The 25,780-nt window shown below is 40.9% G+C and overlaps 1 protein-coding gene across 1 annotated transcript in view; it reads right to left on the reverse strand.

Moving 5' to 3' along the window:
• The window catches only part of BMPER (BMP binding endothelial regulator), a 187,207-nt gene that overhangs the window by 39,839 nt on the left and 121,588 nt on the right, over nucleotides 1-25,780 (reverse strand). Inside the window, exons 12-13 of the mRNA XM_084619654.1 lie at nucleotides 21,849-22,178; nucleotides 14,417-14,753 (exon numbers count right to left, since the gene is read on the reverse strand). Coding sequence (XP_084475780.1) covers nucleotides 14,417-14,753; nucleotides 21,849-22,178 — 667 coding nt within the window. The remainder of the gene's footprint in view (nucleotides 1-14,416; nucleotides 14,754-21,848; nucleotides 22,179-25,780) is intronic.

Genomic DNA, 25,780 nt, shown 5'->3' on the forward strand with positions numbered 1-25,780 from the left:
CAGTGCAAGATTTATATGTGATTGGTAGGAGACCCACATAGGGCAAACTTCCAAAATTACATTGTAACCCACTATCCTGACCAAGACACCCTGTAACAAAGATTATGATTATGGATCTCTCTTATTGGCCAGGTGGAGATCAGTGTGGAGATCAGTGTAGGCAAGTAAGAGAAGAATCAGAAGACAAACCAAGTATGAAGTACTGCGGGCTTGATTTGCCACTGCATCACTCCAAGTTTACAATAGTGGGCTTCATTGAAGTCAATGGAGATACACTGGCATAAAATATTTAAAACAGAGAATCTGAACTTGAACTTTTAGGAATCCAGAATTCAAATGATAGGCATTATCTTTGCCAAATTCAAATGCGTTGTGAAACATAACCTGTAATTCACTGATATGCAGAAGCTGGTGAAACCTTGAAAACTCCAGTGCCAGATGTAATGACTTGAACCACTGTTATGTACTGCAATCTTTTTGCACTTCTTTCTACTGGACAGATTACTTCAGACCTTCTTATACAGTCCTCTCACTGGTTGAAATGAAGATGCTCCTTCACTGTGCCAGCTAAAGAGCTTTTTCTTTGGAGCCAAAGGTCATGACATATATTCCTCACACCATGTAAAGCATGGGCCTGATATTCAGAGGTGTTGAGCACCATAACTCCAGCTGAAATCACTGGAAATTGCTGGTATCTCTGAAAACCAGGGCCTATATGTGCTTAGCTTACCTTGTATGGTGATTGTAAGCTGGTAAGCCAACTGAGCAAAAGAAAAATATCTCTCAGAGTCAGCAGGGGTAATGTCACTTTTCTCAAGGACAGCTTTATAAATCAGCCAAAGAACAACAGTTAACAAAACACGATATACGTAGAAAAAATGTTCCAAAGTTTGGGCTTTCTAACTCAGCCACCCTAATCCTGGATTCAGAGCCCCAGGATTCTCTCAGGTTGTCTCTCTTCCTGTTCTTAGAGCAACTGTTTTTATGGCCCACGCCTGGAGCACCTGGGTAATTACCAGGGACAGGTTACTGCCTTTGAATAAGGTTACTGTGTCATTGTAACAAACTGTGCCCAAGTTAAAATACTGGCACCTATGACACACTCTGTAATTTGTCATTTATCTATTTATTTTTGACATTTCACCTAGTCCTGGGAAGTTTCATAACCCATAAACATGCATAGTAAGTGGAGCACAAAGGTTTCGGTTCCTGTAGGACATATAAGCCTGTTGTTACGTAGACATTAAACATAAATTTTAATCTGATGTACTTTTAATAAGTTTCTGTTTGTGGGATCTAACAAGTAGCTTTTGAAGCAGCTTGGCTTTCAGCTTTGATAGAGCAAAATAACCTTTCACCTATTTCCCCAGGCAGGGTGACAGTTCTGTAATTTTTTACTGTGATCATGAGGTCTCTCAGGCCTTAAGAAAGTGTAAGCCTTGTAGTACCAGTGGACATCAGTAAACCTAGGTTCAAAGCAAATCTTACCACAGATCACTAGAGGTCACCCTAGGTATGTAAAGATTCTAACCTTAACCCATTCTTTCCACAAGGGAAAGTATAAGCTGCTAAGTAAACTGCTTAGAGATAGAAAGACTAACTAAGACATGTAATCATTAGTATTATATTGGTTTTGGTTAAATGATTATTGACTAGGCTCATGCAATGATATTATCAATTGTTGGTTTTGAATTGTTTTCATACTAGTTAACCAATTTTCAAATGTACTGTTGTTAATTTTTTGATTTGATTAATTCCATTTACGTTGTAACCTCAATCTGATTTTCATATTCCTTTAGTATTTTAGGGAAGTGTAATAAATTATTTAGCCTTATCATTGTTTATGCTCTTAAATAAAAACCATAAAACACACTGAATTGGTTTTCTCTGTTCAAATGACAATGAGGTAAAAACAACTTTAATTAAAGGGATTTTAATTAAACATTAATAGAGCATTTGACTCAGGTCCTGAGAATCCTATTACTACTACATCAGTAAAAACCAATGTTCTGTGCCAAAGGATTTAGAAAGAATTCAGGTTCCTCCAGACGCAAAATAATCCATCTTGCTGTGGGTGCGATAAGCACTTCCCTACTCCTTAAAGAACATTTCTGTGGGTGAAAGTAGTTAGGAGTGTGGCTGTTTGGGACTCGGATTTTCTCAGTGGAAATAGCAGAACCCTGTGCTGTGCAATGACAAGAGCGACCATCTAGCAGACTGAAGCCTTGGGCTGGGAGCTAGGAGCACGTGTATTCTAATCTCAGCTCTGCTCCTGACTTCCGCTGGGGGTGGCAGGGAAGGGAGGCAGCATTAGGCTCTCATTCTCAATTTCCCCAACTTTAAAATGGGTGTGTGCTGAGACTAGATAAATTAATATTTGCACAACAGTCTAAAAATCTAAGGTGCTAAGTATGATCCCTCAGGAAATGAACTTTGTAAACTTTTTCTTCACTGCCATGGTACCCACTCTGTTCCACAGTCTTTTACTCTTGATATACACATACAGCACCTAACCCAACCACTCACTATCTCTGTAAACTGCATACCTCACTTGAGAGATGATGTACAAGTATCAGCTGTCTGAATACCTTACCACTTACAACAGCTTTCTCTGGGCTGGCCATATGAGAAATGACTTGATATTAATTTTCACATGCTGGGTTTGTTTTAGCTTTTATGCTTCAGAAATATTATATACACAGAACATTTGTTGTAGGAGTACACAGGAATGCAAGAGCATGTACGGCTTCAATTCCCCTCTCAACATTTTCACATTCCCCAACATATTTAATTTCAACTGGGCTAAATGGGAGGCAGGAGGATACTTAAATAGTCTCCATTGCTGAATATTGAGACCTCAGGTATCAGTCCTGCTCTCAGATATGCAGAGCTACCATGTTAGAATCTTGTTAAATTAACTAGCGACAAGTGAGGTAGGTGATTTTACCACATACATGATGATGTATCCTTCCTCACTGCAAAACCCTCCCATTCCATTTGGGTGAGAGCAGGACTCAGCCTTTAATGTAAGAGTATGCTACATATTATATTATCAAGGATTAGATATCATGGCGATAAGTACTTTAGACAGATAAGTACTTTGGACATAAGAACCTTACCTCTATAGATCATTATTTCCTGTATGCCTTTTCCCTACTCCTTTTGGGAGTTTATTTTGTAGCTGCTCAATACATTGGCTTTAAATAAGGGCTGAAATATAGCGGCTTTGCAGTTACGCATATTAAGGGAAAGGTAATAAAATTTCATGCTTTGAGATGTAAACTGTTTATTTCAGAGGCCTGAAATGGATTTTCTCTCCGATGTATGCCACCACACAGTTGGTCAGCTACATTTTGGATGGGCTTCACCTTTCTAGCACCAGATATTGGCCTCTACCAGAGAAGGGATAGTGAACTTGATGTGCTAACATGTGGTATGGTGAACCCTATGGTTATTTATTTACTGATTTATGCATGGTGCCCATCACCTCAGCATCCCTAGATTTAGAATCAACAGGGTTTTCAACTTCAAATATAGTGTGACAATCAGGGTACAGGCACCTCATGGAAGAACAACGGGTCTGAACCTCAGAATAATTGAATCAACTGATTGTATACAATATTATTGTACTATACAAGTGTATCAAGTAAGGCACTGGTTTTCAACCTTTTTTCATTTTCAGACCCCTAAAAAATTTCAAATGGAGGTGTGAACCCCTTTGGAAATCTTAGACCCAGACTGTGGAACCCCAGGGGACGGCAGACCACAGGCTGAAAACCACTGGAGTAAGTTTGGGATGACACACTGGTGATTAATATCATTGTGAAATGTATTTATAAGCAGTATATATGGAATTATGTCTACCTAGTGAAATTATGCTTTAAAGTCTGTGACCAAACAAAGGCAGAAACAGGTTTTCTCCCAGGCAGGAGGGAAGGTAGTTATCTCCCTGTGTCTAATGTAAATTAAGCATTATGGAAGCCCCATTTACACGTGCGTCAACAGGAAGAGATGAACAGCAAGGGGTCATCCTGACTCCGGGGACAAAACACTGAGTTTTGGGAAATTTAAAGAGAAACAAAAAGCCATTTTGTCATCCATCACTTAAGGGACAAAGCACTTTTGGAATCTGTGAAAGGTGGATCCCCCAGCTATGTGGGCTGAGGATGGCGAGAACTGACTAGGTGAGAAATTGCCTGACACCAGGGTTGTAATCTGTTAAATTTTAGACACTAGAAAACATGTATTATTTTTGGTTTATTTGTAACTATTTTCTGTTTCTATTATCCTTACTTACCATCACTTACATCTCTGTTCTTTGTTGATAAACTTACTTTTGGTCTGACCCTAAATCATCTCAGTATTAAAGTACAGTGTGGGTCCTCAGCTATACTAACAAACTCATGTGTGCACCTTCTCGCTTCAGAGGCAGTGGACTTGCTAATTTCTATGAGCACCCAGTGATAGGGGGTGGATACTGCAGAGGAATTCTCTTCCAGGGGTTCGGGAACTGGGGTTCATTGAATGTTACCTGAAAAGCAAGGTTATGACTGGCAGAGTCTTGAGAAGTTTGCCTGTGAGGCAGACAGAATGGTGTGGCAGAGAGCTGACACTCAGTTTAGGTTCCAGCAAAGCTCTCTCTTGCTGAGGCAGAAGGGTAAAACACAGTGGCTTACCTGTTCCAGATGCCCCAAGAAAGCACCACAGAAAGGTCTAAAATTAAATTTTAAACACATAAAAATAAAATAAAGTAAAAATTCCCTGCAGCAGAAGTGTCACAGAGGTTAATTTAAAATGAGCCCAAGACCTGGGGTTTCTAGCAGCTGTAGCTAAAAGTCTTCTAAAACATTTAAGGGAGACTTGGGGTGATTTTCACTGCCTCTGATGATGTTCATCCCTTTTCCAGATAATGCTAAATCATCCCAGTCAGCCATGACATTTATCCGTGCAGCTAGCAACAATACTTCTGAACAGCAAATACTTCTCCCTTGGGTATGGATCAAATTGAACTAATTAGCAGGTTTTTTTTTTTAAAAAAAAAACAACCATTTTTCGGAGGGGAAGATTATCCCAAAGATCTCCTACAAGGTTTTCCCTCCATGCTATCGAGCTATACAAGTTGGATATTGCGCTATTCTACCAGGAGACCAAGGAAATTTATCAGAAATAAATATTTCCAGTAAGTGTACTTTACATAAAGTTTGTTTCCCAAATGTGTTTCATCCATCCTTGGGACCACTCATCTGCTTGAAGCGACATAAGGGTTTTGCTGGATTGGAGCCTTAGTGAGAAAAATCAAGTGGGGGAGCTCCCTGTTAATATACTGGTAGCAGTAATGCTTCTAGGGCATTTAAAATCCCATCAATTGGGCTTTGGAAGACCACCATATGGAGCAAGCTACAGAAGTGCAGATTTTCCACTGTGAGCACCTTGCTCTCAGGAACCAGAAGTTCATACTCAGGAACCAAGTTGGATACACAATAGTGGAAGAGGCAATTGCACAGGGTACCAGGGTCACGTAAGGATTACAATGTACAAAGCCGCTCCTTAAATTGCATCCTGAAAGAAAGAAGTAGCTGGGCTCAGCGCTGGTCCCTAGAGGTGTGTTCACAGAGGCTGACTCCACTCAAGAGATAATAAATAAATAAATAAAATAATAGCCAGCCCTTATACAGCCCCTTTCATCAGTAGATCACAAAGCACTTTACAAAAAAGGTCAGTATCATTATCCCCATTTTACAGATGGAGAAAACTGAGGCCCAGAGCGAGGAAGTGAATTCCCCAAGTCACCCAGCAGGCCAATTTCAAAGCCAAGGTCTCCTGAGTCCCAGTGCAGAGTTCTATCCACTTCTGTACCAGCTGGATCTTTTTAAAGACTGCCCACAGTACAGCAAATTGTAGAAAGCTAGACTTGGGGCTAACTTGCCTTTGCTGAGTGTAACAAAGTTTGCATAGGAGAGGAACAGTCACAAGGTGAAATCTTGGCTCCACTGAAATCAGTAGCAAAATTCAAATTGACTAAAATGTGCCAGTTTTTTCCCCACAGGTTCCAAGCCAAGTGTAAAAGGAAAAAAATCACTGTTTTCCACCACTGTCACCAGGCCATCCAAAAACAGCAATACCACCAGTATAACTCCAAGACTACAAATCATAGTGGGAAACACTCTGGGAACAGAAAGTGCAGTCATGGCCTCAGGTTATTCCTGTAGATGTTGTCCCTCACCCACCATCAGGATCAATTTGCTCTTATTCAAATTGATCTTACACATCCACATATACATCCTCACATCTGTCAAACACTGGGATACCAGTGAGACATCGTTTTATTACGAAACACCTGACTTGAATTTCACTGAATCAGGTAACAAACCAAAAGCCAGTGAAGATTTACTGGATATATGTGGTCTTTTGCAATAATCACATACAAACTGTGCACATAATTATTTGAAATAACCAGTGGAAAGAGAATGCCTCAGATTACACTCACAACCTATTAGAAAACAACCTCTCATTTAATGTATGAGCATTGTATCAGGTATGATCCCCATTATGTAATTAGAGTAAGCAAAGCAAAAACATTCCAGACATGCAAGGGAAGCTTCTCTGGATTAGAATCACAGAATAGTATGTGGTTTCATCTGGTTTTCCTATAAAATCTTTTCCTTAAAAAAAAAAATCTTTCCAAATAGGGAAGCTCAGAGTGGGTAATCAGAGAAGCATGCATTTTTCAGACTGGAAGAGAGCCATGGACAGTCCCAGGTGAATGGTGTTTGTCCAACACCATAGTCTGTCAGATTCCAAAGTTCTAGCCCCCTTTACTCCAGCCCCCTGCCTCTAACCACCCCACTCCCAAGACCTCAGCAGGAAGGGAGACATCTGCGAATCCTCTGGCACTGTTTCAATGTTTTACAGCTGTAATAACCAAAGAGAAAAGTGTTTTCTAGCCCAAGATTCCTAAGGTATTTTTCTAAATAGATACAAGTGTGTGGGATTCAGTACAGGGAATAATACCCCACCAGGGGAGGGGCGTGGGGAAAAGATGAAGGGGAGTCATGATCTGTGGATAATTGATCTCAACTCAGGTTGATTTATCTTCCCTGCCCACTCAGCCTATTTGTCCAAGTCCAAACTTGTAATCCTTAAATCTAAACAGTATTGCTGGCAGGTCTTGGCTATGTCAAATGAAATGAAAAATGCTGCAAGGAGGATGCTTACAACAGTGGTGATTTCTGTGTTTGATATACATGTAATAAAGTATATCTGTAGTACATTTCATTAGCAGCATCTCGGTGTGTGAATTTGATGCTTGCTGTTGGAATTTATTAAATGCATCTGATCCCACAAAGTTTGTGTTTTCCCCTCCATGCATTATTAGCCTACTGCAAGTACTGTATACCATGGTACCTCAGGCCTATATATAAATAAGACAATATGATATTTGCCAATATGCAGCCAGACCATAACAGTTGGCATTTGAGTGGTTTTGAAAGTGATCAGAATTCATATTCAATCACAAATTAGAGAAGATGGTCAAGCTGGATAGTCACCAGAAAAAAATTACTCTGAACCACAGGATTCCTAGAGGGGTTGTGAACACCAGCTCTTCAAATGCCTACACACTCAGATTTATTCCATTGCACATTTCACCAATGTCAGTCTGCAAAGAATCACTGCAAATCAGTAGAATGATTTAAAACAGAGTCTATATTTCACTAAAGAAAACGAACTATCAAGCACTTAATGAGCCACATAGGGAAGGCTCCTAGGGTATGTTTACACTGCAAATAATTAAATAACTACATTTTAAAAAATCCTCACACCAGTGACTCTCAGAGCTCAGGTCAACTAATGTGGGCTCTTGTGGCTTATGCTATGGGTCTAAAAATAGCAGTGTAGGCTCAGGCTGGAGCCCAGGCTCTGAGACCCTCCAGACCAGATTTCAGAGGCCAGGCTCCAGCCTGAGCCCAAACTTCTACACTGCTATTTTTAGACCCATAGCAAGACTCACAGCTGAGACTGAGACTCACAGCTACAGTGTAGTTGTAATACAGCAGCTAGCTTCAAGTGTATGGGAGATCAAAGAGCCTGAGACAACTATGAGCATTTGCTTTGATAAACAGTGTAGACTCTATGATCTTGGAAACACTCTCCCCTCCAAAGAACTGCAGCATCATGCCAGAATTTCCTAGATGGCAAACTTTGCAACATCCATTTCAGATGTACCACTTTTCAGAGGCAGTACTTTGGGTATTATGTAAAATTTTGGTCAGACTTACCAAGTACCAGTAGTACTCCCTGAGCTATCAGGACACAGTGTGTTACAGATACACCAATTCTTCCCAATCCTTTAATTCCTGATACTGCCTTGTTTATAGTCACTCTTCCAACAAGACTTTCCTTTGCACCGTTCCACTGGATGAACATAGAGCATTGATTCCTTTGCCTCACAGATTTCAGTCATCAGATATAGAACTTCATGGTCAACCGTGAGTCTAGAATTTAGGACCTTTTGCTTCAAAACCACAATCCACTACCACTTAATGTCAAGAAAACGCATCATTAGTTGAAGTAATGCTAGGGCTTATGCACTCTTTGTAGGCTAATCACTGGAGTGCCCATATAGCATAAGAAGATGAAAATTATGCCTATAATTTATGTTCTAATTCTGAATAACAATCTTCTCTCTTGTTACATGGGAATTCTTAGAATAACAGCAAAGTCTGCAAAATTAACTGCATTGATTAACTCTAACATCTAATTAGAGTTAAGACTGAGTAATATCAGCACAGTCAGTATGAATGTTTATGACAAGGGTTATAATTAAATAAATTGGCAGTTACTGAATGTATTTGATTAACTGATTGAATCAATTGAGGCCAATTACCATGTTGTTAATCAACTACTGCTTTTCTAGACCAGACTGGATATGATTAAAAATAGAGATTCAGGGTAAAAAAAAAAAAAAAATCAGGTCTTAGTCTCATGGCAATTTCTTTTACACAAGAGACAATAATAGGTACTGTATGTCAGTTTGTATGCTCTCCCCTATGGTTAAATTACAATATTAAGTCTTTTAAAAAACCTAAAGAGCTTGTTTATACAATCTGTATAACCTGGAGTAAAAGATTTGATTGTACACTGAGGCCCAGATATTTAGTAATGCACATTTTCATGATTTTTGCATGCTACCATAGCCACTAACTGTTATATACTATCTAACTGGTCATTTGAGTACACAATCATAGAATCACAGGACTGGCAGGGACCTCGAGAGGCATCTAGTCCAGTCCCTTGCATTTATGGCATGTGTGCATGCTTACATTACAGTAGTTCTAGATGCAAACAGTGTGCATTGCTTTTTTGCAAGCACAGATCATATACATATCTAAAAATCTGAGCCTAAGTCAGTGTAGTTCCATTTTGACTTTGCATCTGAGTTACCCAGGACACTTACAAATATCCAGTTAAATAGATTAAAATGACAAAGGTGTTTTCTATCATTTAAAAAAATCTTTTCTCCATTCATTCTTTACCATAATCTCTTGGAAATTTGAAATTGTTTCCCTACTTAAATGAATTTTCCTCTGTGGTGCTCAAACCCTGACAAATAGCCCTGATATTTATAGTGTTGCTCAGGAGCAGTGAACTACTAGCACTGCTTCAAAAACACCACAACAAAGAGCCCATAAAACATTTTTGTTTCAAAACAAAGAATTACAGGATTATTGCAAATCAATATATTAAAGGAAAAGTTTTAATCGTCAGCATAGTTTACAAATAAACCTAAATCCCCGCAACACCCTAATAAAGTGGGAATGAGGCAGAGGTGCTCAGTGACTTCCCATGGGACACCAAGAGTGTATAAAGATCAGGATCAGAACTCAGGAGTTAGTGGTTCCTCATCCCACATTCAGACAAATAGATTGAGTTTGTTTTTTGGACGGCTAACAATAGCATAAGCTATAGCTAGGAAAAAAGGAATCTTAAATTGAACTTGAGATGTCATCAGAGAAATCTTTTCAGTAACACAGGGTGAGATAAACATTTGAAACACGCTTTTCAGAGCCTTTTTTTAAAAGAAATCACACCCTAATTTGAAGTGTTCCTGCTCAGTTTATTTCTGAGAATTCTTATTAACAGCAGATAAGCTCAAGAGCAACTTACCGAAAATGAGGCAGTGTTAATGATGAAGATGAGAATGACCAAAAAAGGTTAACATTTGTGAACATGATATTACAAATGGAGAAGTTATGTAATGCATGATGATAGAGAAGAATGAAGGCAATGATATGCAAATCCATCTGTCCAAGCTACTCAGTTGAAAAGAGCGCTGGATGGAAAGAAACAAGCAGACACATTTATAGTCCACCAGAAAACCTTGTTTCTCTTTATAAATGCACAAATGGAAAAATCTGAATAAAACCCTACAATGAAATTCTGTTTACAGGTGTTGTGGATAGAATCCGAGAGTGCTAAAGGAATTGGCGGCTATGATTGCAGAGCCATTGGCCATTATCTTTGAAAACTCGTGGCGAACGGGGGAAGTCCCAGGTGACTGGAAAAAGGCTAATGTAGTGCCAATCTTTAAAAAAGGGAAGAAGGAGGATCCTGGGAACTACAGGCCAGTCAGCCTCACCTCAGTCCCCGGAAAAAATCATGGAGCAGGTCCTCAAGGAAATCAATCCTGAAGCACTTACATGAGAGGAAAGTGAGCAGGAACAGTCAGCATGGATTCACCAAGGGAAGGTCATGCCTGACTAATCTAATCGTCTTCTATGATGAGATTACTGGTTCTGTGGATGAAGGGAAAGCAGTGGATGTATTGTTTCTTGACTTTAGCAAAGCTTTTGACACGGTCTCCCACAGTATTCTTGTCAGCAAGTTGAAGAAGTATGGGCTGGATGAATGCACTATAAGGTGGGTAGAAAGTTGGCTAGATTGTCGGGCTCAACGGGTAGTGATCAATGGCTCCATGTCTAGTTGGCAGCCGGTGTCAAGTGGAGTGCCCCAGGGGTTGGTCCTGGGGCCGGTTTTGTTAAATATCTTCATAAATGATCTGGAGGATGGTGTGGATTGCACTCTCAGCAAATTTGCGGATGATACTAAACTGGGAGGAGTGGTAGATATGCTGGAGGGCAGGGATAGGATACAGAGGGACCTAGACAAATTGGAGGATTGGGCCAAAAGAAATCTGATGAGGTTCAATAAGAATAAGTGCAGGGTCCTGCACTTAGGACGGAAGAACCCAATGCACCGCTACAGACTAGGGACCGAATGGCTCGGCAGCAGTTCTGCGGAAAAGGACCTAGGGGTGACAGTGGACGAGAAGCTGGATATGAGTCAGCAGTGTGCCCTTGTTGCCAAGAAGGCCAATGGTATTTTGGGATGGATAAGTAGGGGCATAGCGAGCAGATTGAGGGACGTGATCGTTCCCCTCTATTCAACATTGGTGAGGCCTCATCTGGAGTACTGTGTCCAGTTTTGGGCCCCACACTACAAGAAGGATGTGGATAAATTGGAGAGAGTCCAGCGAAGGGCAACAAAAATGATTAGGGGTCTGGAACACATGACTTATGAGGAGAGGCTGAGGGAACTGGGATTGTTTAGTCTGCAGAAGAGAAGAATGAGGGGGGATTTGATAGCTGCTTTCAACTACCTGAGAGGTGGTTCCAGAGAGGATGGTTCTAGACTATTCTCACTGGTAGAAGAGGACAGGACAAGGAGTAATGGTCTCAAGTTGCAGTGGGGGAGGTTTAGGTTGGATATTAGGAAAAACTTTTTCACTAGGAGGGTGGTGAAACACTGGAATGAGTTACCTACGGAGGTGGTAGAATCTCCTTCCTTAGAAATTTTTAAGGTCAGGCTTGACAAAGCCCTGGCTGGGATGATTTAATTGGGGATTGGTCCTGCTTTGAACAGGGGGTTGGACTAGATGACCTCCTGAGGTCCCTTCCAACCCTGATATTCTATGATTCTATGATTCTATGAATCATGTGCATTCTGTGAATATTTTTGTTAATTCTGAATCAAACTGTTTTGGTGATATTTACACACCTTTATAATTTGATTTCTGTAACTGTTCATTTGCCAATAATGTTTTGTTTAGGAGAATGTTCCTGGAAAATTGAAATACCATAAATTTTCAAGAAGGGTGAAGATTTATGTTGAAAAGGTTCACATGGCCATCTTGTAGTATGGGTCAGGTAAAAAAGAAATTAATTGACATGGAACTAATCATATAAAATACCAATTTTTTATTTTATTTTACAAATTTGAATGATCAAGGGAATCCTCTTAGTTCATGAGAAATCCATGGGCTAAAATTTGTTTGCAAAACATTTGTCAAACATTTTTCAAATGATGAACAAATTTCCAAAAGTCACTATCTGGTTATGGAAATTTTGCTATTATGTAAAAGGGCCAAATCCACTTAATAAATTGTTCACAGCAAACTTTTCATTTGGTTCTAGTAACAGGTAATGTCTGCACTGAGTTTCATTAGGCATTTTGCTTTTGATTCTCATAGCTCTATCTGAGTCACCCTAAAGTCTGAAAATATGAATGCAAAGTTTCAGGAAACGAACTCCGGAAGAATTTGATGCTCAATCCAAATTACAGTCTTTTAAATTGTGTACCTTAAGCTGGTAGAAAATTTGCTGACAGAACACTTTTCTATCAGAAAATGCAAACTAGACTGAATTGAAACTTTCTGCAGGAACTTGTCAATGGAAACTAGCCTGGGCTCACTGGGCTGTCCGACCCCCAAACCAGAATTTTTTAAACTGTCCATACGGTGGAAAAATTCATATAGCCAACTTTTCATTTCAAATAGGAATGAAATTTTTTTTCAGAAATGTGAAATTTTCCATGGGATAGACATTCCAGTTTCCACACAGCTCTATGTAAAACAGCCCTTTCTACAAAAGACATATACTTAAATCAAGCAAACTTTCATTGTGTTTCCAGATCTGACACAATACTATTTTCTAACGCAAGAAAAGAAAATCCACCATAGTATTTTGTGTGAGGATTCAAAGATCTTTCCTGGCTGCCCTTGCCAAGATATAAATCATTTTCTTTCATGGTCTCAGAGAGTGCTTTGCAATAAATTAATCACAAGCCACTTTAAAGGAAAGAGAAAAAAACTAAATGTGAAATGAAAGAGAAAATCTAGCTTAAACTTTCTGTGCCTGTTCTCTATTTTCATTTTCAACACTTACCTTTAAATAATGGCAAAAGTGAGGTAGGAATATTGTCGAAGTACATTCAACACTTCTACTGTGTGTGTTAGCATTTCTAATACTCTCTGGTGTTCCCACTACCACCAACAACAAAATTAAACATTATAAAAGTTACAGATAGGACCTCCCTCATTCTTACATTATCTCCCTATCTTATGAGCCAGGCAATAGACTGAGGACCCAGACAGACACAGCCTGGAAACCAGGATATGCTGAATTTTCTAGCATTCCCCAGCACTCAGCCATACTCTGTTAGAGTAGATAAAAGGCTTTCAGTCTCCTCACAGAAGAGGAAGAAAGGCAATTCATGAGGGAAATACAGTAATTTTAAAAAGCCATTATAAATGAGCCCAGTAGTTCAGCAGATGTGCTCAAGTACAAAGAGCTGCAACTATGAAGTTAGTCAGTTCCATCCACAATCATGCAATTCTGACCCAGCTTGCTTTTATCTTTTATGTCAGGCGATCTAAAGAAAATAGGATTTTATTTACTGGGAGAGGAGCAAATAAACTCACGACAATTAAAGAGCAGAAATAATCTCTCGGTGGTTTAGGCCAGAGGCGTTTTAATGATAAAAAGGCTTAGATAAATTACTCCGGCCAAGTGTCTTGGTTGCCTTCCCTTTTCCTTTGCTCCCAGGGTGAAACAGGCAGACCAGGCTCATTCTATTTACTGTATCCTTTTAAGCTCTAACACACACATTTCGTCAGTCAGGAAATGATGGTACAACTGTCTTAAACAAAATCAGTTCTAAAAAGCCCATGGGAAACGTGGAGCACTGTGAACTAAGTCTTGGTCCCATCAAAGTCAACAGGAGTTTTACAACTGACTCCAGCAATATGTTCTGTGGCCTTGCATTTACCCCTGCTCTCTTCTGTGGGCGTTTCAAACAGCAGTCTTCTAATCTGGCAATTATGAAGCTTTCTTTTTCAATTGTAGCTGCTCTATTGCACTTTCTGTTCCTATTTCCAGTTCTAGGACCTGATTCAAGAAAGCTGTTCAGCATGTGCTTGAGTCCTATTGAAGTCAATTGGAGCTAAGAACCTGCTTAGAGTTAGCACTTTCTTAAGTACTTTCCTGAATCAGGGCCAACTAAGTGCAAATTTGCATCACCACATTCCCACACAACAGCTCTCCACCAGTCCCCCCCTCACTCCTCGGCCGTCTGCACTTACCGATAGAACGTAGCATAAGCCATCGTTGAGTGACAATTCTGAAACTCCCAAGCCTTGAGTTTCTGGCATTCCCGATGGGCCCGAAGTTTTACCCTCACTGTTCCTTGGCACAGTTCAGGCACAGCTTTCTTCTGTGGGCGACTGCAGAACTCATTCGACTCCACACGCCAGGACTCAGCAAAGTCATCCACATCAAATTTGAAATTACCATCACCCCCTACCAGGTCATCTCTCTTGTGCCCATTATAGTTGCCACACAAGCCACAGAGTTTGCCTTTCAGATGTGGTGCAGCCATGACTTCGACAAAACTGTCTCCATCCCAGGAGATTTCCAAGCCTATTTCAGAGAGGAAGAAGAGGGGGAAAAGTTAATAACTAAGAGCTATTTGTGTTTATAAACGAGTTTATACGTTTACACTTAAACGAGTTTTGAAGAGAACCTAAGTAAAAACATTTGGTTTCCTTCATGAAATCTATACATGCCTCAGTAAGGGCCTCCTTTACAGTAAGTGCAATATTACTCGGATCAAAGATGATTACAAGGAATTGTAAGTGTTCGGTGGATCTGGATAGTTTGTTTTTCTGGTGGAAGGTACTTGATTGACAGATCTGGAGACAAAACAGACGTACTGTAAGCGAAATCCTGACCCCATTGAAGTCAATGGCAAAACTCCCATGATTTCAATGGAGCCAGGATTTCACTCATTATGTAGGAAAAGATGTAGCACTGGACAAACTTTGCCTATACCACAGCACATCACCAATGAGTTCTGGAGAAGCCACTTGCTCTAAAAGAGCATTCAATCCCTGCCCTCTCTCCTCATGTTGCCAACTGATAACTCCTTTGGATAGGGACATCTAGTCTGAGACCAACAATTCATCTCACGCAGGTCAATAAAGATATGTCCGATGGGTAACAATGATCAGACAGTACCAACCTGAAATGGATTCAAAATACTTAACTAAAAGGGCTTAAGGGGTCTGTAAGCCCATTACCAATCCTTGACCCAACTCATCTTCATAAATTACCAACCCAGTTGAAAGGGGGAGAGGGACTGAACACTCACCCAGCAGCTGAGATCCAGGTGGGTTGCTACATTCTGTGTCTGACAGCACTTTCTTAAACCTAAGATTTTCCACTTTCAGGACATTGAATTTTAAATTGTTTTCTATGAGAAAGTATTATAATAAATCCCCACCATTTTGTTATTATTTTGGATAAAAAAAGAACATTGGGAGCTGCTAAGGTTCAACTCCCACCAGAAATTCTTAACCTTTATTTTAATTCTTATAGCCACTATCACCCGATAATCATACTTTACAAACACTTTACACTTATGTAGCATGTTTCCATGAAAGCAGAACAAAGCACTCAACCAACGTTAATTTCTCCTCCCAACATCCCTTTGAGGAAAGTAAGTATCACTATCCCTATTTTATTGGAAATGAGACATGAGCGAGAATAAATGACTTCGTCAAATTCACACAAGAAGTTAGTGGCAGAGTCCAGAAGACAACCTGGATTTCATTACGCCCAATCTTATCACCCATAATGCCATCTGTATTCCCCGCTATGTTTATGTATACAACTAACTAAAAAAACTAATCACGCCATTCAAAACTGGCACAGTTTCTTCTGTAAAAAGTTCTCATTGGCTCACACTACAGTTCCAATGTGCATAGCCCTCAAATAAAACAGGATATGCTTAAACGGTTATTGCAGTCAGAACAATGGCTGCAAAAGAGGTGCTTTGTCATTGGCATATATTGCCTTGGCCACACTCCGTCTTGAGACATGTAAGCAACAATGGTTTTGGGAGACAGTTGGCAAGCAAGATTTTGCAAGTACCTGCCCAATATTCCTCCCCACACAGGTTGTTTCTATAGTATGGTTTCTTACTGTGGCTCTAACACATTAGTGTGGAAGTAAACAATGTTACAAAAATGTTATGTCCTAATCATGTCTGAAAACAGTTCCTGACGTTGTAAGTTCTAGCATGGACAGGGCCTTTGTGTCCTCTCATAGTGGCACTCTAGTTTCCATGCAGTGTTCTATTCACTAGGCAGTGTAGCTTAGTGGCTAGGGCCATATAACGAAATACTGGAGCCCTGGTTCTATTCCTAACTCTGCTGCTGGTTTGATGGGTGAATTTGGGCAACTTGTTTGCCCCTCTCTGTGCCTCAGTTTCCCCATCTGGAAAATAGGGTTAACGATACTTCCCTCCTTTGTAAAGTGCTTTGAGATTTACCGAGAAAAAGCACTATAATGGGCGCTATGTATTTATTGTGCAGTTTGCTGACCAAAAAAAAAAGGCTTCACTATTTTTGACAAAGAGCCAGCAGAGCAGCAAGGAGGAAAAATTTCTTTTACGCTGCTTCATGCATCAACAAGACTGCCAGACCACTCCAGCCATCTTTGTTTCTGACGACACTGCACAAAATAAAATACAGCTTGATTTTCAGACCCCATACAAAGCTTGCCGTGCTGGCATTTGGAAAAATCTTGCCGTTGACGTTTAAACCGAACCTTTTCCATATGGAAGAGTCACTGACATAGAATAAAGATTGAAGACCACGTTTGCAGAATAATTTTTCAGAGCTAGAGATAGGACCGAGCCACAGAGTACAGATCTGAATCCAAATCGAAACGTCACCAAAGTTTGGGGTGCCCAAATCTAAGTTCTAGTTCATCTTGGTTTATAACATAACTCTACTTTAAGAGTTTATGCTCAACTCATTCCATTAATGAGCTTCATGAGGCTGCTGACCTGAAGTGGAGTCACAAAGGGACGGGAAGGGAGAATGTCCCACACCCAACTAGTTCAGGAGTAATGCTAATTCAGAAAGGGTTAGATTACTCAGCCCTTACTCATGTTGGTGAGCACTTGAATTCTGAAAAATGGATCTAAACTTGGTGTTTTAAGGCATTTCATATTTATTTTCCATCAGCAATTTGATGTCTAAAAAGTGATTCATTGACGTCAGTGGAACTACTCATGATTACCAGCTTTAATAAGGCTTGTGCAGCACAGCCCTAAATAAACTATTCTAAATGTTCCTGTATCCTTTACAACAGTGGTCACCAACCAGTCGATCGTGATTAACGGATCAATCCTAGAGGATCTCCCAGTCGATCGCGATCTCCAGCGGCACAGTGGGGTAGCCACTAAGACAGGCTCCCTGCCAGCCCAATCCCAAGCTGCTCCCAGAAGTGGCCAGCGTAGCCCCGGGAGCGGAGGGGCAGGGGTCTCCCTTCACGCGCTGCTCCTGCCTGCAGTCACCGCCCCTGCAGCTCCCATTAGCCAGGAATGGGGAGCTGTGGCCAATGGGAGCTGTGGGGGTGGTGCTTACAGAGAGGGGCAACGTGTGGAGCCACGTGGACCCCCAGGGGCCAAAGGGGCGCATTGGCCCCTTCTGGGAGTGGCGTGGGGCTGAGGTAGGCAGGGAGCCTCTCTTAGCGGCAGCCACGCTATGCTGCCGACCAGGAGCCACCAGAGATAAGTGCTGCCCGGCAGGAGGCAGGCCGCACCCCAACCCCTAGCCTTGAGCCCCCTCCCAGAGCCAGCACCCCATAGCCCCTCCTGCACCCCAAGCCCCAGCCCTGACCCTCCTCCCAGACCCAGCATCCCATCCCCCTTGTACCCCATCCTACACCCCAACAATTTGCCCCAGCCCAGAGCCCCCTCCTGCACCCCAACCCCATACCCCAGGCTCAGCCCAGAGTCCCCTCCCACACTGTGAACCCCTTGGCCCTAGCCCACACCCCCTCCCGAACCCCAACCCCTGCCCCAGCCTGGTGAAAGTGAGTGAGGGTGGGGGACAGCAAATGACAGGGGCGGGAAATGGAGTAAGTGGGGCGCGGCTTTGGGGAAGGTGTGGGGCCTCGCGGAAGGAGTAGAGTAGATCTCAGGTTGCCCTTAAATTCACAAAGATATCTTGGTCATTAAAAGGTTGGAGACCACTGCTTTACAATATTTTAAAGAGCTAGTCAGTGTGTGTTCATGCCCCCCCTCTCTCTGAGCCCCATCCAGAGAAGATGTCAATTAAAGTCTCCCACTACAAATTCTGGCTCTTTAAGACAAGCTGTAGACATTTGTACTTCTAAATGTGTCAGTTCCTGGTTCAGTTCCCAGCGTTGACCAAGATAGCAACTGTCGCACTAGTAAAACAGGACTTTTCTAAAACTGCATTTAGTTTAATTACACTATCTCCTGATTTCATTTTCAGGTCTTAATGAACCTTTTGTAACTGTATAATGCTACATTTTTAGATTCATTATTTTTCAACCATTCAGTGATGCTTCTTTGGTTTTGATGAACAAAATAAAGATTTCTCTCTCTAATGGAGCCTTTTCTGCTTTTGGATAAGGAGGAATCGTGTTTATATTATGACATTAGCTAATACTGTAATATACAGGATATTTTCATTCTTGCCTGATTACACTGTATAATGTGTATCTTTTTGTTGGTGCATATGTGGAAATTTTCATTTATTTCAATAAACCAACTAACAAAAGGGATTATTCTATGGAATAATGTTTGAAATGGTCTCCTTGGCAGACAGAAACTGTTTGAAAGTATTACTTGGTGCCTATTTTTTTTCACTGAATAGATGAGTTTCCCATTCTCTTGGATGGGAGTCAGGGTGTAAGCAATTGGCAGGATTTGAAGCCAAAGGATGCAGCATCTGTCCCATCTGGGGATGTGCAGCATAGGAACATTTTTTGAGTTACGTTTTAGGGTTTTCCAATTTTCCCTTTTTTGAGGGATGCTAAACCAACTTGTTACTCAGCTTAACTTGGCACAGGATACTGAATTGTAAAAAATTCATTGTTCATTTATGCATGTCCCACACTGAGTCTTACTTGCTGGAGGCTCACATCAATTGTTCTGCAGAATTTTTCACAGTTAAAGTATCCTCAAGATCTGGCAGCCAAAATTCTGCTCTAAGGGTTTAGGTCCAAATACTTGTACACAAAGCCTCAGCAAATAGGATTTGTACAGAGGATCTGTGCAAGGTTTGTGCAGACAGAATACTCTCCCATCCTAATAGTAGAATTCCCGCATAATATCAGCCGTGCTCCCTTCTGTTTCCAACATGGGGATTTTAGACAAAGTCTCTACAAAACCACAGATCCACTACAGTACACTTGACCAACTATTTGCACCATCAGAGAGCGTGGCACCAGAATCGCTGCTTCCTGGTGCTCAATACTTTCCATCTCCCTGCACAGCCTCTCTGTAGCAAGTTCTGCCACTATGCAGAGGAGCCAGGTAGTTCTGTTGTTTTCAGATGTTGTTTGCCCAGGCAAAGAGGAATTGGCCCTTAGCAGTGTGTTCAGTGAAAGAAATCTGATCCTTGTCCATTAAAGCGAAGAATTATTCGGACTATAATTTGCAGCAATTACATATTATTCAGGACGCTGTCATATGTCATATTTGCACTACATCTTCCACCACAGGGACAAAGATGTATGCAGTTGTTTATTGGCCTTATGTCAACAACAAATGGAACAGCAGCAGGATTAGCTGCCAGTCGTCTTTGATTCAGAACCTCTCTCTGGGCTGTGGTTGGCTAATGAATTCCACATCACTAGAATTCACAGTGTTCAGCTGACTGCAGAGAGAAACCCTCAAGATGCTTTAAATTAGAACTTTTGAGTAATGGTCCTCTTGTGTACATTTTACAGACAGGCACAAAAATCTGCCTTGCCATTTTGAGGAACAAGCCCAGAGCTGGGATCCACATTATGCAGGGTTACATTTCCAGTGGATATGTGAATAGGTATCTCAATTCTCATCTCAGAAGTGGATGCTATGATACGTGTAAAATAATCATGCTAGCTAATGAGTATCACTGTGCCTCATGTCTGTGACTGTATCACTTTATCGGAGGGACTGGTTTCACTGCTTTCACATGGCATTTAATTGAATTAACAGTAAATATTATTCTCTCTGAAACAGTACTCCACTGTATAAGTGAAATTTCCCATGACTTCTACCTACCTGATGTGTGCTAATGAGTATTTTCTTAACTTCCACCCTCTGTTTATCTCTGCTGGGGTTCTACAGTCTCAGATCAGTTTATCAGAACAGCTGTATGCCCAATGGTCCAACATTTCGACAATTAACATATTTGCTAGGATTCAGCAGACCTGGGTATCTGCTCTCTCACTTCCTTATTCCTTCACAAAAGTTACCAGATGTTCTGACTGTTCCCATTTGTTCCCACTTCTGGGTCTAACAACACAAAGGAGACCAAACGCCTGGATCACAGCTCCACACAGATGCTCTCATTCAGATAAAGAAAGAACACTGCAAGCAGCTGACGTAATACAGCAAGCCAGGGCCTGGTTTTCCAACTGGAGCCTCCCTTTTGGTGGGCATAATTTGGTATGCCCAGTGAATTTTGTCCACAATTTTGCATATGCAACTCATTCGGTCTTTGCCTAGCAATTCACTGCCAGTGTGGAATTGTGATTATATACACACTAACATGGAGCACAATTTTTTGCTGTCACCGAAAACATGAAGTCCTGTTTGAGAACCAGCTTTCTATTGTTCAGTGTTACAGCATGTCACATGGTGACCATAGGCAAACCATTTAGAAGTCACTGGAAGTGAAATTCATATATGCATTTACATACATAAACTGTCCATGGACAGGGTTGCCATTTGCAGAAAGTAACACATTCTGAAAAGAGAATCTGCATACAAATTGTAATTTGCAGATGAATCTCTGTTCTTGCATGCCTCAAAGGGATGTTGTAAGGTTGAATTAATTAATATTGATAAAAAGAAAAGGAGTACTTGTGGCACCTTAGAGACTAACCAATTTATTTGAGCATGAGCTTTCGTGAGCTACAGCTCACTTCATCGGATGCATACTGTGGAAACTGCAGAAGACATTATATACACGGAGACCATGAAACAATACCTCCTCCCACCCCACTCTCCTGCTGGTAATAGCTTATCTAAAGTGATCATCAGGTTGGGCCATTTCCAGCACAAATCCAGGTTTTCTCACCCTCCACCCCCCCACACAAATTCACTCTCCTGCTGGTGGTAGCCCATCCAAAGTGACAACTCTTTACACAATGTGCATGACAATCAAGTTGGGCCATTTCCTGCACAAATCCAGGTTCTCTCACCCCCTCACCCCCCTCCCAAAAACCACACACACAAACTCACTATCCTGCTGGTAATAGCTCATCCAAAGTGACCACTCTCCCTACAATGTGCATGATAATCAAGGTGGGCCATTTCCAGCACAAATCCAGGTTTTCTCACATCCCCCCCACCCCCATACACACACAAACTCTGAGTGACACTACCATATTAGCATCTTATCATATTAGCATATTAGGGGAGACACTACCATATTAGCATCTTTTATGCTTCTTCTAATGTTTCTGATTTGGAGCAAGCCCCACCTGCTTTGGTTGTCACTTTCAGCAAGTAACCATCCAAGTCGATCTGAAACTGAGGAGTCTCGCAAGGCAGTGATATCCGGGTCCCATTCCATTTCACTGTAAGGTGCTGCTGGAGGCTAATAGTGCTTCTGCCCAACACAAGGTCCACAGATTTTGTCCAGGAGAAAGAACGGGTCCGGCGGGCATCGTTTTTCACCAGCACCTGGAAGGGCGAGGCAGAGGAGGAGCAGTCTTTCGTCAAAACGTACTGACATGTTCCCTGAAAGTTAAATGTCCTTCCATCAAAAGTGTTGTAGTGGGGGTCTCCAAATACAGTGCAAACTCCAGGCTCTGCAGGTAAGTGAGAAACAAAAGCACCATCAAGACCAATTGAAGTCTGAAAAGCAGCAGTTGATAGGAACTTAAGAGACACAGCCCACCCTTATATGCCCAAAAGTTCACAGTTAGGTGGAAGTGGAGGGCAACTAATAATAATAAATGTTTTTTTTAATTGAATGACAAGCTTGTTGCTTTCTATTTTTTCAATTTAAACATTCTTTTCAGGGTTGGGAAAATAAACATCAACATTTGTGGAACTAGCTAGAAACAAAAGACAAACCGACCAGTCTAATTCCACCACTCAAGCTGAATGAAACATAGAAAAGAAATAAACAGGTGGGATAAACTATGTTAGATTATTTAAAAAATTTCAGTTCCAGCAACCAAAGGCCCTGATCCTGCAGTCACATCTTTGCCTGTGCCCAAATCCTTGTTTCTGTGCACAGCCCAGTGGAATCACTGGGGCTTTGGGCAGGCACAAGGGTCTGGGCATGTAGGTTTTATTGCACGCTGAAGGCGTTAACAGTGACAGAAATATGGAACATATATATGTTCCATGATATAATTTTAATTATATATATATATATATATACACACGAGTTATATCCTACCTCATTGAAATCAATGGGCATTGTACCATTGACTTCAGCAGTTTCTGGATCTGGCCTTACATGCTTATATATTTATATACATAACTTTTATATTATAGAGATAGACAGATATAGTTGTTTGGCCAGATTCACTTGTTTGTTCTGGCTGGCCTGCTCTGCTCCAGAGACATAAAGTAGCTGTAAATTTGCCTACCAGTGAATCTAATGCCTACATATAAAATGTACTCTCACATTCACTATATAATTCTATAAAACATAATCTAACCACTAATATAATTTATCCACTTTGATTTTTTAGTCAATATGGTTCTGTTGATACCTGGTTTAAGTCAATATTGGCTGAAAAACAAGCACTTTGTGAATATCTAATAGTGTGATTTACTTACATCAATATTTTCTACAAATGTAGGACAAATTTCTGGCTCGTGTTTTCGTCTGTGAAGGTGTCAGAGAAGTCACTGGGGAGCAAAGTGCATTTTTTTCACCCCGACTATTATTTTTATAGATTTTTTGTATTGCTGTAGCACGTAGGGGAACCAGTCATAGACTAGCACCCCACTGTGCTAAGCAGCACAGCTTCACTGATGCAGCTGCACCGCTGTCGCACTTCTGGTGAAGATGGTTCAAGCCGACAGAGAGCTCTCCCACCAATTTAGTAACTCCTGCCTCCGCGAGAGGCGGTAGCTATTCACTGGTGCTTAGGTTGGTATAATTTACATGCCTCAGGGATGTGAATTATTCACACCCCTGAGCGATGTAAATTATACAAAAGTAATTTGTAGTGTAGATATAGCCTAAAGAAGGGCTTGTCTTCACTACAGGGGTTAGTCCACCTAAGTTACGCTACACATTGCTTAGGTCAACCTACCCCGGTGTCTTCACTTTGCTGCGTTGAGGGGAGATGCTCTGCAGTCGACTTCCTTACTCTTCTCGGGGAGCTAGAATACCGGGGTTGACTGGAGAGTACTCTGCCATCAATTTAGCAGGTCTTCACTAGACCTACAACATCGACCCCTGCTGCATCAATTGCAGCAGCATCGATATCCCCGTAATGAAGACCAGCCCACAGATTCTAACTCCCCTCCAATGGAGAGGCTGTGTGTAGGTTATGTATGACCAGAGATACAGAGGAGACTTCAGTGGCAGGGTCTAGGGATTAAGGGGAATGGCTCATATATTTTAGAGTTTCCACCTCCTGACGCAGCAATAAACACTAGTAACACTACCATCAGCTGATTACTGCTGTTTCTGGCAGGAATAGTCTGCATAGCAAGGATGTACATGGTGCTGCAATCAACAAAATACAGGTGTACATTAATGCTGCTTTTGAAGCATCAACATACACCAGCTGAAGTCAATGAGAGCTGTAGAGGCTCGGCACCTCTGAAAATCATGCCTTACGAATTACCAAATGAGCACTAAAAATAAATAAATTAAGGAGCATTTTTTAAAACGTGGGCACCAACTTCTGTGTGCCTCAGTTTCTTCATCTGAAAAGGATAAGGATAATACTATTCACCTCAAAGGAGTCTTATTTTACTGATGACTAGTTCTATTGATTTCAAGTGATAGTTACCCATTTAAAGAATTATAGCATCAGGTTCTGATGCTACTGGTAAGTATTATATTAGCATTTTGTCTTCATTTTCCTGGGTACCAATGCAATTATTTGCATAAAATTTATTTCCTTATTTGTTTTAAGAAATTAGATATTATTTATATTCATGTGGGCAGGGAACTTCTAAGAAAATGAGGAAATCAGCAACAACAAAATAGCCCAAACCATGGGGAAAATTTCAATGAAAAGAACTGTTTTTTGTCTGTGTTTCTGGAGGCCAAGAATATGGGGTTATTGTACATATTATTACCTAGTGTCTTTTTTTATTCAGCTAAGACAGACATGGTTAAGAATCAAGACACAGAGAACAAACATCATTTAGATATGTGCCAGCTAAATTGTTAGTACTGACAGGATCCAAAAGAAATATTTGTTTTTAATTTCTAACATGTTATGCAGAGTAAAGTTGTTTTACGTTATGTTACATCGTGTCACATCATATGTCAACTTGGTGCAGTGCACTTACAATAAAAAAAGAATATATTCTGGGCTGGACAATTCAATGTCTGATGCAAATGTTGTTGTTTACTTTAAGAACTGAAATTTAAAAAGAGAGTTACCTATGAATAGTCTAAATTATCTGCTACTACAGTGCCTTTGTATAAAATATTTCTGAAAGTTCTGTTAGAAATGTGTTTAAAAAAAATCAACGGTTTGCATGAGTGTGAGAGATTCCTCAGACACTAGCCAACAAGGAGGACTGAAAAGAAAGCTTAAATGCAGAGTGTAGCGGGATTGTAAAGGGCAAAGGATACAAAAAGGTTTCCAGCCACCATTTGTAGCTTGCTTCCCCTTCCTCCTCACTCAGAAGGGTTTTAATCACAGATTGTTTATGTTCTTTTCCCCCCCCCAAAGATATCCCCCATGAGACCTATTGGAAGCAGTGGTTCTTTAGTTAACAGTGTATGAGCAGCCCTCTTCAGCAATATTGAAGTCATTCAGGGGATGTACCAACAACTGGACATGTAAAGGGACTAGCATAGTCCCCGTGTTTACATGCACACACATTTGGTCCTCACCTCTTAAAGACTTTGACCAAGATTTTCAGAAAGTTTGGGATTTTCAAAAGGGCAGAACAGAGTTAGGTGACTATCATCCAGTTGCATCCCTAATTCCCTTGGGATCCTTTGAAAATCCCAAATTAAGCCCACATTTTGACTCCTAAATAAATGACCTTATTTTCCCAACTGCTGAGTTCAGTGAGATCTGCTGGGTGGTTGACACTTTTAAAAATAAGATCACTTATTTAGCAGCCTAAACATGGACTTAGGAGCCTACCATTAGGCTTCTGCTGTTGAAAATTGCGGCCTTTGTGTACATCTCATACAATATACTCAGTCTCCACCCACCTAAAGGATCTAAAATTTGCCTGTGACCTAGATCGT

Source organism: Lepidochelys olivacea (assembly GCF_965140295.1).
Source record: "Lepidochelys olivacea isolate rLepOli2 genome assembly, chromosome: 2".
NCBI classification, from domain to species: domain Eukaryota; kingdom Metazoa; phylum Chordata; order Testudines; family Cheloniidae; genus Lepidochelys; species Lepidochelys olivacea.